This window comes from Myotis yumanensis, unplaced genomic scaffold (assembly GCF_028538775.1).
Source record: "Myotis yumanensis isolate MYYU_CA2020_CCGP unplaced genomic scaffold, mMyoYum1.0.hap1 SCAF_5, whole genome shotgun sequence".
NCBI lineage: Eukaryota > Metazoa > Chordata > Mammalia > Chiroptera > Vespertilionidae > Myotis > Myotis yumanensis.
The window spans coordinates 57,467,501-57,483,496 of NW_027223756.1; the positions used below are offsets into that span (position 1 = coordinate 57,467,501).

The following is a 15,996-nucleotide window of genomic DNA, read 5'->3' on the forward strand; positions in this document are numbered from 1 at the left end:
ATGTTCAGAGAAAGTGATGATGCTTCTGACCACCAAGCCCCACCTCTCCGTAGCCCTAAAATGCATACCCTCTCTTTACACCTGGTGCCAGTTCTAACATGATTGATTTGAGGAAGGCAGCCAGTGTCAGAGTTAGTCTCTGACTCACTGTCTCTGACTCCACATAGAGACTGATCCTTCGTTTGTTTGTGACCCTGGAGGGACGGACAGAAAGGTTCAGGTCCTTGCTTGAAAAGCCTCTCTTGGTCCTTAAGTGGACAAGATAGGGCAGGGGAGGAGAACCCTCCCCATCCCCCAACTTAGAAATACACAGGGAACAATACATGCACAAATATGGCATGTTTCTAATGTTTAACTCTGGATTGTCTCTGATCAGATTTCTGTACTGTGTCTGTTTCCCATCAGATTTGAGAAATTAGCATAGGGTCCTGTCGAATAGAGCTTTGTGTGCTTAATTGTCATGTTTTAAAAATACCTTCAGAATCAGAAAAAAACTTAATACATATTTATTGGGGAGAAAATAAAGGAGTATAAAGAAGGAAGGAAAAAATTCCCATAATTCCACCACATGCACAGGCACAATTTCATTTACTTCTAGAGTTTCTTTATTATAGTAAGCATATTGCTTTAATAGATACACGAGGCTTTCAACACCCCAGACGTGTAACAGGCAGGCATGGACATCTTTTTATTTTTCTTCCAAGTCATGTTTGTTAGCCAAGTGTATGCTAGAACCTCATGGATTCCTACTCTGATTTCTGGACCAACCTCCTGAAAGAGGAAGGTACAATGAGCCAATCCTTGCTCTTTATGAAATGTGAATCCTGAGGGTCAATGGGAAGAGGACTCCCTGAGCCAGGGGATTTGCCTCTGTGAGAAGGCGTTTTCCTCCTGGAAAGACCTCACTCGCTTAGAGCCCTGGGGTCTCAGTGTGAGCTCCCATGCTCCCACTGCCTCCGCTGCTGACAGTGCCTTTGCTTCAGGGCAGGTGGTGCGAGGAAGAGAAAGAGTAAGCATTAGAAGACAGTAGAAGTGTGAGCTATTTAAAAATTAAAAAGACGAGGGAATTCCCCTTACCCTGGACCTATTAATAGACCATGCCTAACATTTAAAAGCGGAAAAAGCCCAAATGAAAAAAAATTATATCTATATATACAATTTATAATTTTTACATGTATATAAAACACAGAGTTGACCCTTGAACAACATGGGTTTGAACTGCACGGGTCCAGTTACATACGGATTTTTGTCAATAAATATTGTAAATGTTGTTTTCTCTTCCTTATGATTTTTTCTTAATAACATTTTCTCTTCTCTAGCTCATTTTATTGTAAGAATGCACATAAAATACAAAATATGTGTTAATCAACTCTATCAGTAAGGCTTCCGGTCAATAGTAGGCTATTCGTAGTTAAGTTTGGGGGAGTTAGAAGTTTTAATAATTATGTTTAGATTAGCCATGAAATACCCATGAGACATCAAAGTCATGGATATTAGCCCAAGCTATTTCAGTGCTGACATATTTTGTAACAGAGATAACATAAACTAATTTTTTGTAAACCCAGGTAAAATAAATGTATTATACTGAAAACTAAAAAAAAAAAAAGTTATGTGTGGATTTTCAATTGCATGGAGGGAATCAGCACCCCTAACTCCTGCATTGTTCAAGGGTCAACTGTACATGTAGCTCATGCTAAATTGAGTTTTTCAGAACCACATTTAGAAAACACCCAGCATATTCTTGCCTTATTTACTTAGAAAGCTTAAACTAGTTTGGAGCATTCTGTGGAGATTTGGCTGTTCCCCTGAAGTTCATCTATAAACAAATAAAAATGTAAATACACAAATTACTCCTGAGTCAAGTTTTTACATGATCTTTCTTCAGTGATGGTTCATGGGAGTTGCCCATGCCAAATTAACAGGTGAAGGCTGGGGGATTTATTGCTGCTGAAGTTGACAGCAAGCTGACCATAAATTGCTAACAGATGTTTTTCCTTTTTTGCTCCTTAGGAATTTTATAGGCAACCTTTTTTCTTTCATTTTTTTTTTTCTTTTTGCGGAGGTTGAGGGAGGTAGAGAAAGAAGGGAAATGAAACCAACTAGAGTTTGAGAAATGTACGTCTCCGTTTTCAACGTTGGAACGTTATGAAATTCATACAAAGTTGGTCTTCAAACGTTTATTTAAAAAAATCATACACCACCCCCCCTTCCTTTTCCAGATTAACCAAACTTTTCTATGCAAAAGCCTTTAAAAAAATCACAGAGTGGTGTTTGTTTGTTTGGTTTTCTTAAATGTATATACTTGGTCCATTCAAGCCTTAACTAAAGGTTTGCTTTTCTCTTTAGCAAGAAGATCCTGATAGGAAGAAGAAGCTTCAGGAGAAAAAAGAAGGAAATTTACAAAATTTAAATTGGAATAAAAATCGAACGTGTAGAAAAAACAAGAAAAGGGGTGCTGCCCAGGCCTTGAGGTGTGTAATTTTTACAATCCCTTCAAGATTTCTATCTAGTTTTTACTCTATCATTTCACACTTAGCTTTTATCTTTGAGTCTTAGTTTTGTTATGTTGGATACAGATAATGTGAGAGTGTAGATGTTTGTATTTTGAGATAAATGTTCTTAAAATTAACGTATTTTCTAGTTGTGTTTTCATTTATTTTGTTAAAAATACCCTCAAGTGAACAGATTTTTCACATTTTTACTTTACCAAATGCTAAAAGCTATGGGAGGTTTTAGAGAAAAAGCCTAAGACACCCTCTATGCCAGGACCTTGCATGAAGGGAGACAGTCACCACTCATGGAGGCCAAGGTTCCGTCCTGCCCGCAGTAGTGCTCACAGCTGTGGGGAGAGAGGTGCCAGAATGATGTGTTTGCTTAAAGCCCGGGGGTGGGGGTGGGGGGGCAGAGCCGGGATTGGAACTAGGCTGTTGGCACTCTCCTTTGGCAGCCTTGCTTCCTGGGGCACTTACTCTCCCTGAGCTTTTATTTATTTTTAAAAAAAATTTTTTTTATTGATTTCAGAGAGGAAGGGAGAAGGAAAGAGAGATAGAAACATCAATGATCTGAGAGAATCGATTGGCTGCCTCCTGCATGCCCTCTACTGGGGATTGAGCCCGAAACCCAGGCATGTGCCCTGATCGGGAATTGAACTGTGACCTCCTGGTTCATTGGTCAGGCTGAGCTTTTATTTTCTTACTAGAGGCCCGATGTACAAAATTTGTGCAAGGGGCTCGGCCCCTACCGCCGCAGTGGCCACCTCTGCTTCAGCCCCGGCTGCCATGGCTTCGTCTGGAAGGATGTCCGGTCTAATTAGCATGTTACACTTTTCAGTTAAACGAAGGAGCTGGCCATTGTTTATCTGGGAATCCCGTATTTCCACGTTTCCAGAAATATCTCTTAAGTCTAATCCTATGTAATAAAAGCCTAATATGCTAAGTGTCCGGTCATCCAGTCGTCCATTCAACCAAAGTGTAATTGCTAATGGTATGCTAAGGCCACTCAACTGCTCACTATGAGGTGCACTGACCACCAGGGGGGCAGACAATCGATCGGTCGACCAGTTGCTATGACGTGCACTGACCATCAGCGGGCAGACAGTCGACCCAATGACCAGTCGCTATGACGTGCACTGGCCACAGGGGGAAGACTCTCTGACAAGTAGGTTAGCTTGCTGCTGGGGTCCAGTTGATCGGGACTGAGTGAGATGGGCTGGACACACCCTGGAGCCCTCCCACGGTCCCTTTCTGGCTGGTCAAACTCCTGTGTCCCTCCCTGGCCCTCCTTGTGCACTGGTGGGGTCCCTCGGCCTGGCCCGTGCCCTCTCGCAATTCGGGACCCCTCGGGGGATGTCGGAGAGCTGGTTTTGGCCCAATCCTGCTCAGTGCAGGAGCTGCCCCTTGGTGGTCAGTGTGCTCCCACAGGGGAGCACTGCTCAGCCAGAAGCTGGACTCATGGCTGGCCTCCATGGCAGTGCTAAGGATGTCCAACTACTAGCTAAGAATGTCCGACTGCGAGAGGGTGCCAGCTGGGCTGAGGGGCCCCCCCTCCCCCGAGTGCACGAATTTTGTGCACCAGGCCTCTAGTGTTATGTAAACTTCTCAGCTTGAGGTTTGGGTGTTGTTGTTTTGCACCAGGTCAGCAGTGTGTAGAGGCAGACACTCCGCTGCCTCTTCCTCCCGGGGCCGTGGAGGGACTTTTCATTTTCAGGTGCCCTTGCAAGGACAGTGTCCCCTCCAGGGCTCCAGTTTAGAAGACTTAGCCTCCTCCCTAACTCCTGTGCGCTGCTGTCTGGGTGTGAAAACTCAAGCCCTGGGCAGTAAAGCCTGTTTCCTCCCAAGTCATCCCTCTGTCCTCACCCCTCTGGCTTTTTTCTTCATTTGAGTTCTAGCATCTGGGGATTTCTCTTTCTCGTGAGCTCAGCTTAAATGAGTTTCTGTGCAGTTGTTCTCCAGCGTCTCTGGATTCGCATGGGGCCAGGTCCACCCCGCTGCCTTCCCCTTGTTATGGGAAGGGAACTCGGGCCCAACAGCCCGCATGTGGCGAGGACCGCCAATGGGAAGATGGGAAGCGCGTGTGTTTCTGGTTACAGCGTCTGTCCCTGGGTCCCCAGGAGGCTGCATCTGGAGCTGAGACTCGGTGACTCAGCACTGAGACACGCTCCCCAGCAGTTCTCATACGCGCTTTGCTGAGAAGGGCCAGGCAATTTGACTCCAAGCTCTGGTAGTCCTCGGCTCACAGGGAACAATCAGAAAAATGCAAATATTGAACAAAAAGAAATAAACTCTTTATCATTTTGTTGTTAATACCGAGTACCGATTGTTGATAGCTAATTTTCCTGATGTAGGCCCAAATTATTTAGGCTACATTAATTGAAAGCTGTAATGTGGTATCTTATAGAAAGGAAAGTTACACCTTATAGTCTCTTACGTGTATTTTTAGAAAAAATTTGATTGACTACTATGGTCACTCTTAAGTTTTATATTTTCCTGTTATGAACCTATGGAAAGATACGAAATTAGGGTGGAATTTCACCAATGAAATGTTATGATATATATTTGAAAGCAGATTTCTGACATGCTGAAGAAACAACTTTTTAAAAGTGTAGCTTTCAAGTAGCTTGTAGCTAATCAGGATGTTTTGAGAACATGATGCTTACAAAGTAGGTGGCTGTTGGCTTGTCTGTCTCCTTGGCTCCTTCCTGCTCTGCCTATATACGCTTTACCTTGAGTGGCCAGAAACCAGTGAAATCCTGTGCTACCCCCCACATCCTGGATCTTTTTACCGTCCATCCTGCACACCTACCTTGAGGACTGAAATCCGACCGTGTGAAATAATCACTAGGTATCCCCTGGCATTCTCTGCACGTCTCCCTGTGGCCATTTACAGAGTTGTGTGACCGTTCTTCCCTCAAGGAGTTCGTGGTCTAGTAGGAGAGAGATGGTTACTGGACCATGAACTCCTTGGGGGAGGAACTTGATCCTTTGTAGACACCGCATGTTTTCTAACAATGCCTGGCCATGGTTGTCACTCCGCAAATGTTTGCTAGATGAATGAATGAGGAAAACGTCACACAGATGCTCGGCACTCTCCCCCAGACACCAAGGAGCAGGTTCTTCTATTCAGAATCACATTTTACGCTAAAACCAAGACAGACAAGCCAAGAGTCCTGCATTCTGGCCCAGGGCCTGCCACTTGCCAGTTAACCCTGAGTGACTCATGTAATTTTGTGGAGTTTTATTCTTCGCGCTGTGAAATGCAAAAGTGAGATAAATGAGCTCCAAATTAATTAATTCTAGTTCTAAAGCAACAAAACCTTTTTCTTTTGGAAATCTTTTCTTTCCTCATCACCTTCTCCCATCAGGACCCTAAGGGTAGCGGTCTCAAGGTGCTCCCGATTCATATTTTCATGCGTAATAGTCTGGAAAGCAGTATGCATGTAAGCGTGTATAACATGTGGGTGTGATTTTTTGTGTGTGTGTGTGTGTGACTCTTCCAGGCCTTCTGAACAGAATGAATTAAAACTTGCGTGCAATGAATTTGAAAGACCCGAGCTGAGCCGTGACATCGATGTAAGAAACTGGTGTCCACAGGAGACCCCTGAGGACAGGTGTAAAACAGGCGCTGGCGTTGGAAGAAGCTTACCTGCCGCAAAGAAAGAGGCAGGTATGGAACCCGCTGAGCGGCGAATGGTGCTTCCGGGTGGGATTTTTATTTCCTCAAGGAATTACCCAGTGTGAGAAATGGCATCTCGCTGAGATGGTCACTCTACAGGCAACTTCGATTACTAAAGCCCGAATGGAAAGCTGTCGAGATGATACTAGACAGGCCTCTAGTGTGGTCCCCTCCTCCCCCCACCTCCCTGAAGTCTAGCCATTCTCGGCTGTCTCCATGCAGGCTGCTGAAGGCACAGTGGTTGCTGCTCTAGGGAATGGCCAGGATAGGAGAATAGTAGCTGTTCTCACACCTGAGCCAGGTGGTTCCCGCAGAGCCAGGCCAGTGCCCCACCCAAAGGGCTGCTGGGCACGTCCCTGGGAGTGGGAGGCAGAGGGCACCCGATGCTAGCTCCAGAGTAGGGCAGAGCATAGCTGGAGGCTAAAGGGCCTCTGAAGTTGGCAAGTCAGGTGGGACACAGGGTGGGAAGAGGTGTGATCCTCCCAACCAGCACCCAGGTTCCCAGGCACGTGCCCAGGTCAGCGCACACAGGCTGGCGGAGTTAGGGAGTTTCTGCCCTTGTCTTTTGTTCATTCCCTTGACACATAAGTTGCCTTTTGATCTATTGGAGGTTCTTCCCACCCACACATAAATTATACTTCGAAGCTCTTAGTGCAGCGGTTCTCAACCTGTGGGTCGCCACCCCTTTGGGGGTCAAAAGACCCTTTCACAGGGGTCACCTAAGACCATCCTGCACATCAGATATTTACATTACGATTCATAACAGTAGCAACATTACAGTTATGAAGTAGCAATGAAAATAATTCTATGGTTGGGTCACAACATGAAGAACTGTATTTAAAGGACCAGAAGGTTGAGAACCACTGTTTAGTGGATATGTTAATAGAAGTGAGGGGGAAATTACCTACAGGTCTGCAGACCAATAGACCAGCCTGGGTTTTCTTGATAGAAGTGTTTGTTATTCCCAGAAGCACTGTTAGATCCAGTTATCATCAGTGTGGGCTGAATGAGCCCCAAACAGGTTTAGTTGCCCATCCCTCAGGCTGAGGAGACATAGCCCATCCCCGCTGTTTCTCCAAATCCCATCATTAGTTGCAGTTCAGCAAAGTCAGCTGACCCTGAAGGTGAACCTTGCCGTCTTCATCATGTCACCTCTCTCCTTTGACCGGGAATGACATCACGTTGAAACTGGCTTAAGGGAAACATGGGGTGAGCTCTTCTCTCTTCCTGCCCGCAGAGGGCTACTTCCAGAAGCCGGGGAAGAAGTGCGTGGAGAAGTCCTGCTCCGATTCCAGCTCGGACTGCGGCAGCTCCTCGGGCAGCGTGCGTGCCAGCCGCGGCAGCTGGGGCAGCTGGAGCAGCAGCAGCTCCGATGGGGACAAGAAGCCCGGGGGCACCCCTCAGCACTTCCTGCCAGCCGGTGAGTCCCAAGAACGGCCCTCCCACCAGCAGTGAGACCTATAAAATCAGGCCCTGTCCAAGAGACGGGCACTCGTAGCCATCAAAACGTAGAAAAACGCTTCCACGTGGGATTTCAGTCCATGTTTCCCTTGAGTTTGTATAGACTTGGTTTGTGCCCTAACATGTGGTCTGTCTTTGAGAATGTCCCATGTGTGCTTGAGAAGAATGTATATTCTGTTGCTTTGGGGTGAAATGTTCTGTAAATATCAGTTAGAGCCATCTGATGTAGTGCGTCATTTAAGGCCGCTGTTTCCTGGTTGATTTTTAGTCTGGAAGATCTGTCCAGTGATGTCAGTGGGGTATTGAAGTCCCCTGTTATGACCGTATTGCTGTCGATCTCTCCCTTAAAGTTAATCAAGAGGTTTTTTTATATATATATTTGGATGCTCCTGTATTGGATGCATATAACATAAGACTTTTTAAAATTCAGGGCTTACCATTAACAAAAAACAGAGGTGTAGCTTTTGTTAGTAGGGGAAGGCTGACAGAAGAATGATAAAAATGTGAGGGTTATGTAATATCAGGGAAATGTCCCCAATATAATTAATGGTGTAAAAGACCAAAAAGGCAAAGTATATATGAGTATGACCCCAACTTTACTCATATGTGCACACATCAAAGACACTGTAAAAACTATCTCTAAATGTTGATAATGGTAGTATAACCATAGGTGTCTTATATTTTCCTTTTTTAAACTTTTGTTTATTTTTATAGATTTCCTATGATAAGCATGTTACTTTTATAAGCTGGTCTATTTATATAGCAAAATTTATTTTCTCAGAAAAACCCCCATTGAAAAATTCTGTATTATTAATGGTTTCAGCCCTTTTTTTTCCCCCATAAAGAAAACATTATTAAGCCAAAATTCATACATTTAAATGTTGGGTTTTCAAATAAAAGATAAATTATAAGACATTTTAATAATAAAATTACTGAATGTGTGACGATCAGTTTAAAGTGAAAAATAAATCACTTATTAGGGGTTAATGATATTAACAATTTGCATTCTAAGACATCATGCAGTTGAATTATGTTTGGAAAAACTTGTGATAGTTCTTTTGCTTTTATGCAGGAGACAGCGTTTCACAGAACGACTTTCCTCCAGAAACGCCCATCTCCTTGAACCTTTGCCATAACATCTGCAACCCCCCGTAAGTTTTCAGCTGCCCGGCATTCTCCGTGTGCTTCATGCACTGCTTTTTCTGTCGGCGTGTTTCTGCTTCATACCTGGTTCTGCAGGGTAAGGTCTGAAAACGTTTGAAGGATGTTAGGCGGTGAAGTCTGATTTTACTAGTAATTCAGAAAGGGGCGTCCTTCCAAGGGACCACAGTTCATGTGGAGGTGTCTCTGGTATCGCTGGTCCTTCCTGTGACGTGACTGTGTCAGAAAGCCTCTCATCCTGAAAGTAGAAAGAAGACACTGTCGTTATTAGAATGGACATCATCTCCTCTTTGCTGGGACTTGAAACAAAGCCAAGCATTGATGATCTAGGAAGGTTTGAAAGAACCTGGTAGATACTACGTGTTTACAGTCCCACCGTGTGATGCTTGCAGCAGCATTGGACAAAATTAACACAAACCTTCTATTGAGTGAGAGGGAGGAGGACATGCAGGAGGAGAGGGTTTCAGAGCGAGAGACAAAATTCATTTTCTTAGGCCTCGGCCACTTTGTGAGAGGCTAGGATGTCATTAAAATAAGCTGGTGAGCCCACTCAGTGGTTAAGCATCGCCCTATGAACCAGGAGGCTGCGGTTTGATTCCTGGTCAGTGCACATCCCTGGGCTGCGGGCTCCATCCCCAGTAGGGGGTGTGCAGGATGCATCCAGTCAGTGATTCTCTCTCATCATTGATGTTTCTATCTCTCACTCCCTTTCCCTTCCTCTCTGAAATCCATAAAAATATATTTTAAAAAATTAAATAGGTGAGTTGGTGAAAATGAACACTCAGCAAGGGTACAAGGAAAGCTCTGTAAGAACCGTTTTTGTGAGCGGTAGAAAGTAAACCAGGGGTTAAGAATTGCTGCCAGCTGGTGGCAGGCAGAAGTGCGCTGTAGATGGCCTTGGTGACCTTAGCTCAGTGGTTCTCAACCTTCTGGCCCTTTAACTACAGTTCCTCGTGTTGTGACCCAACCATAAAATTATTTTCGTTGCTACTTCATAACTGTAATGTTGCTACTGTTATGAATCGTAATGTAAATATCTGATATGCAGGATGGTCTTAGGTGACCCCTGTGAAAGGGTCATTCGACCACCAAAGGGGTCACAACCCACAGGTTGAGAACCGTTGCCTTAGTTAAAATGGCTTAGTTGATTATTAAAGGGTGACTTTGCTGGGTCTTGGGAATTTAATATTCCTCCACCCTTTCCTGGCTGTCAACCATCTGTCTCTAGTATCCATGGGTTTCTTCCGGGAGGGATTCATGTAAACACTCAACCAGACTTGGTTATACAACTTTAGTATTTCCTTGTACAGAAAAAATCAGCGATGTCCATTTTCTCGCTTTCCCCACAGCGACGTGACTAGTCTCCCACAATATGCAGAACCTCCCTGTCCCAGCCTTCCTGCCGGGCCTGCAGGTGTTGAAGAAGATAAAGGTGAGGCTCTTTCTCTTGCTCCAGACACCACCAGGTGCAGGTGTCCTACGTTGTGGGCTGGGGGCTTGGGCGGGGCGGGGCCATTGCCCCAGTGTCCTCTTCTCTGAACCGTGTCACTGGGCTTTAGCGCACTGGGAAGGCACCTGCCTGCTGCACCTGCATCATTGGGAACCTCTGCCTTCGGCCGCCCCCTCTGCACTGACACTGGGCTCCCTCCTGTAGCCCAGGCACAAGGGCTCCGGGATAGTGCGGGGCTACCCCTGTGTTTAGTTCACTTTCCCATGGGGAGGTCCCGTTAGAAGGCTTACGAAGGGTGAGGCTCCAGCACCTTAGCCTACTTCTGCTTTCCCTGCCCTCTCCTCTTCCTTCCCCGCCTCCCCATGTCCTACAAGTCTTTTATCCCAGCCTCCGCAGCCTCGGTGAGCCGCCTCACTCCTGCACCAGGCCATTTTTCCCCACATAAAACGGAAATACAGCTGGGGCCTCGCCAGGTGCATGAGCATCACGTGTCTGCATTAATTCCCCTTGGTCCCAGACATCGCAGGGGTGACTTGAACAGGCCCCGGTGCTTGCATACGTGTGGCTTGCATTGCAGGAGGGAACCTGAAGCTTAGGGAACCTGTGTCTTTTATAACAGGCAGTAGGCATGTCTCCCTCTGCTACAGAGGGAGACACCGTATGATGCGAGGCTTTTGCTTAGCGAACATCCTTGAATAGATGGTCCAGAACAGAGGCGCCCAGGGCCTCTGCTTGCAGGATGTACAGAAGTGCAAGGAGACTGACCTCCCGGCAGCCACTCTGCTCAGAACCTCCCAGGCACTTTCCATCTGACCAAAGTCAGTGCCCACGTCCTCCACGGGGCCCACCAGGCTCTGTGCTGTCTGGCTCCTTGCTGTTCTGAACTCACAGGGCACACTCCCCCTGCGGGGGCTGCACACTTCGCTCTGTCCCCGAGCCCAGAGCTCGCCTCCTCACACTTCCTTGGCTCGCTTCTCACCTCGATCGCAGGCGTATAGCATCTGAAGTAAAGGTCGAAGCAGCATGCTCTATTTCTGCTGTATATTCGGAAACCATACCCCAAAAGGAGTGGGGGGAGCAGGCGTGGTCAGCGTGTGGGGGTGACAAGGGGGTGTTTCCTGGGGGGAGAAAGGGCACTGAGAGGCCTTGCTCTCTTCCTCAGGTCTTTACCCGCCTGGAGACCTGTGGCCCACGCAGCCCGTGTGTGTGACAAGCGGCTTCAACTGCGCCCTGGAGAACCCGGTGCCCGGTGTGGTACCGGGACCGGCCCCCGTGCACAACAGGTACAGGTCTCTTGGCTGATAGCCGCCTGCCTCCCCGGGCCTGAGGGCTTGTGGTGGGAACTGGAATTCCACCTGTTAGGTCGTCCTCACAGAATCGAGGGCCGAGCCTCCTTCCCCAGCTACCTCAACCGCCGGGCGTTGCCATCTGCCTTTCAGAGTTGTGTTGTGATGTCTTAGAAAAGAACAAACCGGGCATCGAGAGAAACAGAAAAGGAAATAAAAGTAATAGATAATACACCTGGAGACCACATCATTGCTTTCCTTCCTTTAAAATGAAAAGATGAGCTATCAATATATTAAAGGCAAAATTGGAAGAGCAGTCACTCCTAATTCCTACCCCCCCAACAGTGCAAAGATTTCCATTTTTTCCTGCTATGAATCTTGAACACAGTCACATTTTTAAAAGGTCACAATAATTTGAGTATTGAAAAATAGTTATATAATGGCGTTCCCTAAATTTGTTCATGGCTGTGACTGTGTCATTGAATTATGAAACCTTGAGAAAATGTTTATATCTGTGTTTCGCCACAGAATCCATTTGAATTCTTTTTGAGGGGAGGTCAGCTGATTACAGTGGTATTTACTTTCTTGTTTCTGGAATGAGAACCCAGTGGATAACAGTGATCAGAGTATCATGAGTCGTGGTCTTTGTAGTCGTGATTTACCCAAGGCGAATGCTGGCCCTGTTCTGCATGAGGGGTGCACAGCAGGACGTGTGTAAGTCCTTCCGATGTGAGCTAAGACGCTTCAGGGTAGGCCAGTGGCTCTTCCTCAGCGCTGATCACCACGGCCTAGTTCTGCCTCTGGTTACGTATCCTGGTTATGCAGGGAGTGCGCTCCTCGTCGAGCGTCTGTCCTGCCATGGAACGTCATCGGTGATGAGCGTTAAGTAAACCTTTGATTCTGTGACTGGAGAAAGTACAGCTTTTATTTCCCAAAATTGAGGGTTTAGCAGTGATCAGGATGCTGGGCGATAAAATTGCTTTCTTCTTTCTTGACTTAATCTGTTGACACCCTGTTTCTGAAACGAGACCTCTTGTTTTTGTTTTTTTTGTAGCAGTTTCATTGATTGGAGTGCAACTTGCGAAGGCCAGTTCCCCAATGTGTACTGTCCGTTGGAACTGAACGATTACAATGCCTTTCCGGAAGGTAACAGCTGTTTGAACAAGCCCAGTGCCATTCTTTTATTCTCAGAAAGTCCAAGCAGGAAGTGTCTGGCCTTAAGGCACTCACTGCAGAAGCATGTGTCTTAAAAAAAATTAGATGTAGTTGACATAACATTATATTCGTGTCAGGTGTACAGCATCATAATTTGACCTTTGTGTATATTGAGAAATGATCACCACCCAACATCTAGTTGACATCCCTCACCGTGCATAGTTTTAGTTTTCTTTTCTTGTGGTGAGAACTTTTAAGCTTTACTCTCTTATCGACTTGTAATATACAATACAGTATTAATTACAGTACCATGCTGTACATGACAGCCCAGGACTGGTTTATCTTATCCCTGGAAGTTTGTACTTCGCAAGCCCCTGAACCATTTTGTTTATTCCCCCACCCCCACCTCTGGCAACCAGCAGAAGGTCTGCTGTATTCATGAGCTTGTTTTTATTTTTGATGGTTGTTTATTTGTTTATCTTGTTGTTGTTAAGAATGCACCTTTAACATTGAGTGGCCTTTGCGAATGACCTTGCAGGAGGCTGCTGACGGCTTTTGTGTGGGTCTAGTTATGCATACCCTGCCATATATAATTTTCTGCGGCCTCAAAAAGCCCTGTGCACCTGGGTGTCTGGGGGCTTCTACCAGTCACCCTAAGAGAGAACCAGGTCATTGGCTTTATGTGGACCTGACATTGTGGATTCCCCATGGGAGGCTGGGGCACTAGTGGTCGGCTCCTCTTCTTAGGCAGCCAGGCCACGTGAAATAGAAACCTCTCCCTGCTTGCTCCTCAGCATGTCCTGACGCCTCTGCCCCGGTGGTGCTGCAGAAGGAAAGAAGCTTGGAGGGGAAATGGTGGGAAATTGCCAATGCTTGGGCTCAAGCACCTGTTATAATAAACAATAAGAGATATGAGATTCCCCTGATAAGCTGGAAAATTCTCTTACTGTACATTACCGAACAATCATGATTTGTCATACTGAGCTAAATTTGCAGAGACACAATAAGTGGTATATTAGATATTGCACTAATGTGGGTTTTGATACATGCATTGCTCTATGTTAACCACAAGGGGGTGCCGTGGTAGCTTTCTTCCTATACTTCTGAGGCTTGTGTGTATTATCTTCTTAGCTAAGTGCTTGGCTTGGTATTGCCGTTGTCAGTCCCTATGGTACATATGCAGGTGGCTGAGGTTGGCATGATAGGTAATAAAATTTTTAAGTGCTGGTAAGAAGTTTGACATGATTCACATCTATAATAGTAGAACAGTGCATCCTGTGTATCAGAAAGATTCCCATCAAATCATCAAATATATAGGACATAAGCCCAGAGGTAGACCTTCCCTGAGGGCTTCCAGGTGATGTGTCTGATAAACAGTTTTAAACCTGAGAGTGGCAGTGGAACTCCCGGTTCACACAGAGTGAGTATGCTCTATCTGTGTTTAGCCTGTCCATATAGTAAGGAAGGCCTTGAGAGTCTTTTTGCTGAGAGTGAGAATTCAGTTTGCCCCATAAAAATGTTTACCTGCGTTGATGTCTCCCGTTCTTTGTAGAAAACATGAATTACCCCAATGGCTTCCCGTGTCCTGCTGAAATTCAGACAGACTTTATTGACCACAACTCGCAGTCTACCTGGAACACCCCGCCCAACATGCCGACCGCCTGGGGACACCCCGGTCTCGTCAGCAATCCGGTCAGTGCTGCCCAGCCCTCGCCGTGGCCCTGGGGCGCCTCCAGTTTCTTGCTGTTTTTTTAATCCTGGTCTCATGTAGCAATAGAGTTGGGTTCGGATCAGCTAAAGCCGGGCTTGCTTCCTTTAGGTCAGGGGTGGGGGCCTTTTTCCTGCCAAGGGCCATTTGGATATTTATAACATTATTTGAGGACTCATACAAAATGATCAACTTAAGAATTAGCCCACTATATTTGGTCAAACATTTCATGAACTCTCACCCTTAATGCCTTGGCAGGGCCAGACCAAATGATTTCGCGGGCCTTATACCGCCCTCGGGCCAGACGTTCCCCACCCCTGCTTTAGATCAGAGGAGCCCACCCTCTGAAGGAGCCTAACACATAATCAGACAGGCGGGGGCTTGCCGACATTGGCATTCTAGCCACTTCCAAGCTACACCAGCAGTGATGGCTTGTGGGAACGTTGAATTGGGGCCATAGCTGTGTTTCTGTGGCCCCGCTGACCTTTTCACCTGTGACCAGAGATGAAATGAACGTCACAGAAAGGTGTCAGTGGTCAGCGGCGGGGTCCTGAGGGCTTCCTGCCTATGAACGCCCATCCGAGCCTCCGTGCTTGAAAGTCCTACACCTTCCCCCTTTCAGAGCCACTCAGCAGATTTTTACAGAGAGGACATTTGAACTGTGGGTCCTTGCTCGGGTTGAAAGTAAGTTTACCCAGTTAGATGAGGATTTCACCACCCTGCGTTTGTGGAAAATGGAGTTCAAGCAACATGGATGGTTGAGAATAGTTTAATAGCGCCCAAGTGACTTGGATGGATACCATTGTGGTATCCACTGGTATATATTCAACCTTGACATTGCCTTTCTAAGACTTTTTTTTTAAAAATTCCTTTTTTTAAAAAACATCTCTTTTTCCCCTCCTCATTTACACATCAGCCCTACCTCACAAGCACCCGGAGCTTATCTCCAATGTCTGGACTTTTCGGTTCCATCTGGGCCCCGCAAAGCGACGTGTATGAAAATTGCTGCCCTATCAGCCCCACCACGGAACACTCGACTCACATGGAGAACCCGGCGGTCATGTGCAAGGAATACTACCCGGGGTTCAACCCGTTTCGTGCCTACATGAACCTGGACATATGGACTACCACGGCCAATAGGAACGCGAATTTCCCACTGTCTAGGGACTCGAGCTACTGTGGGAATGTGTGAGAAGCGTTTGATTTTTAAACAATGTGAATAAAGAGGCTTGTGTTTTGATGACTAGCGTAAACTGGTTCTTGAGATAGATTACGACATTGGTGGATATTTTGGCACTTTTATATGATAATAAACTTTTTTTAATGAAATTTGGGTGCGTTCTTTTTTTTACCCTTCACAAATCAGTAGTAGAAACTAAGCATCCATATGTCATTACTTTATACCTCAAGGAGTGTGTCCAACATGCCAAATGCTTTCAGTCAGGACAAGGAAGGCTTTTGGGAAGGTGGGAACTGGGATAGAAGTGGCTGCTGTGTATCTCCCCCCCGCCCCCCACCCTCATGTACATCAGAACCTCCCAGGCAGCTTGCAAACAATGAAGTCGGTAAGGTGACATTCCCAGAGATTCTTATGTCACTGACCG

General features: G+C 46.2%; 1 protein-coding gene across 3 annotated transcripts in view; it reads left to right on the plus strand.

Moving 5' to 3' along the window:
- Positions 1-15,721, plus strand: part of TMEM131L (transmembrane 131 like) — a 145,318-nt gene extending 129,597 nt beyond the window's left edge. For 2 of the 3 annotated variants that reach the window (XM_070415341.1, XM_070415342.1), the window contains exons 27-35: positions 2,347-2,471; positions 5,996-6,162; positions 7,409-7,591; positions 8,705-8,783; positions 10,143-10,225; positions 11,406-11,526; positions 12,584-12,675; positions 14,237-14,376; positions 15,309-15,721. In XM_070415341.1, coding sequence (XP_070271442.1) covers positions 2,347-2,471; positions 5,996-6,162; positions 7,409-7,591; positions 8,705-8,783; positions 10,143-10,225; positions 11,406-11,526; positions 12,584-12,675; positions 14,237-14,376; positions 15,309-15,584 — 1,266 coding nt within the window. In that variant the 3' untranslated portion in view covers positions 15,585-15,721. The other variant, XM_070415343.1, reaches the window with a different exon arrangement.
- Positions 15,722-15,996: the final 275 nt, after the last annotated feature.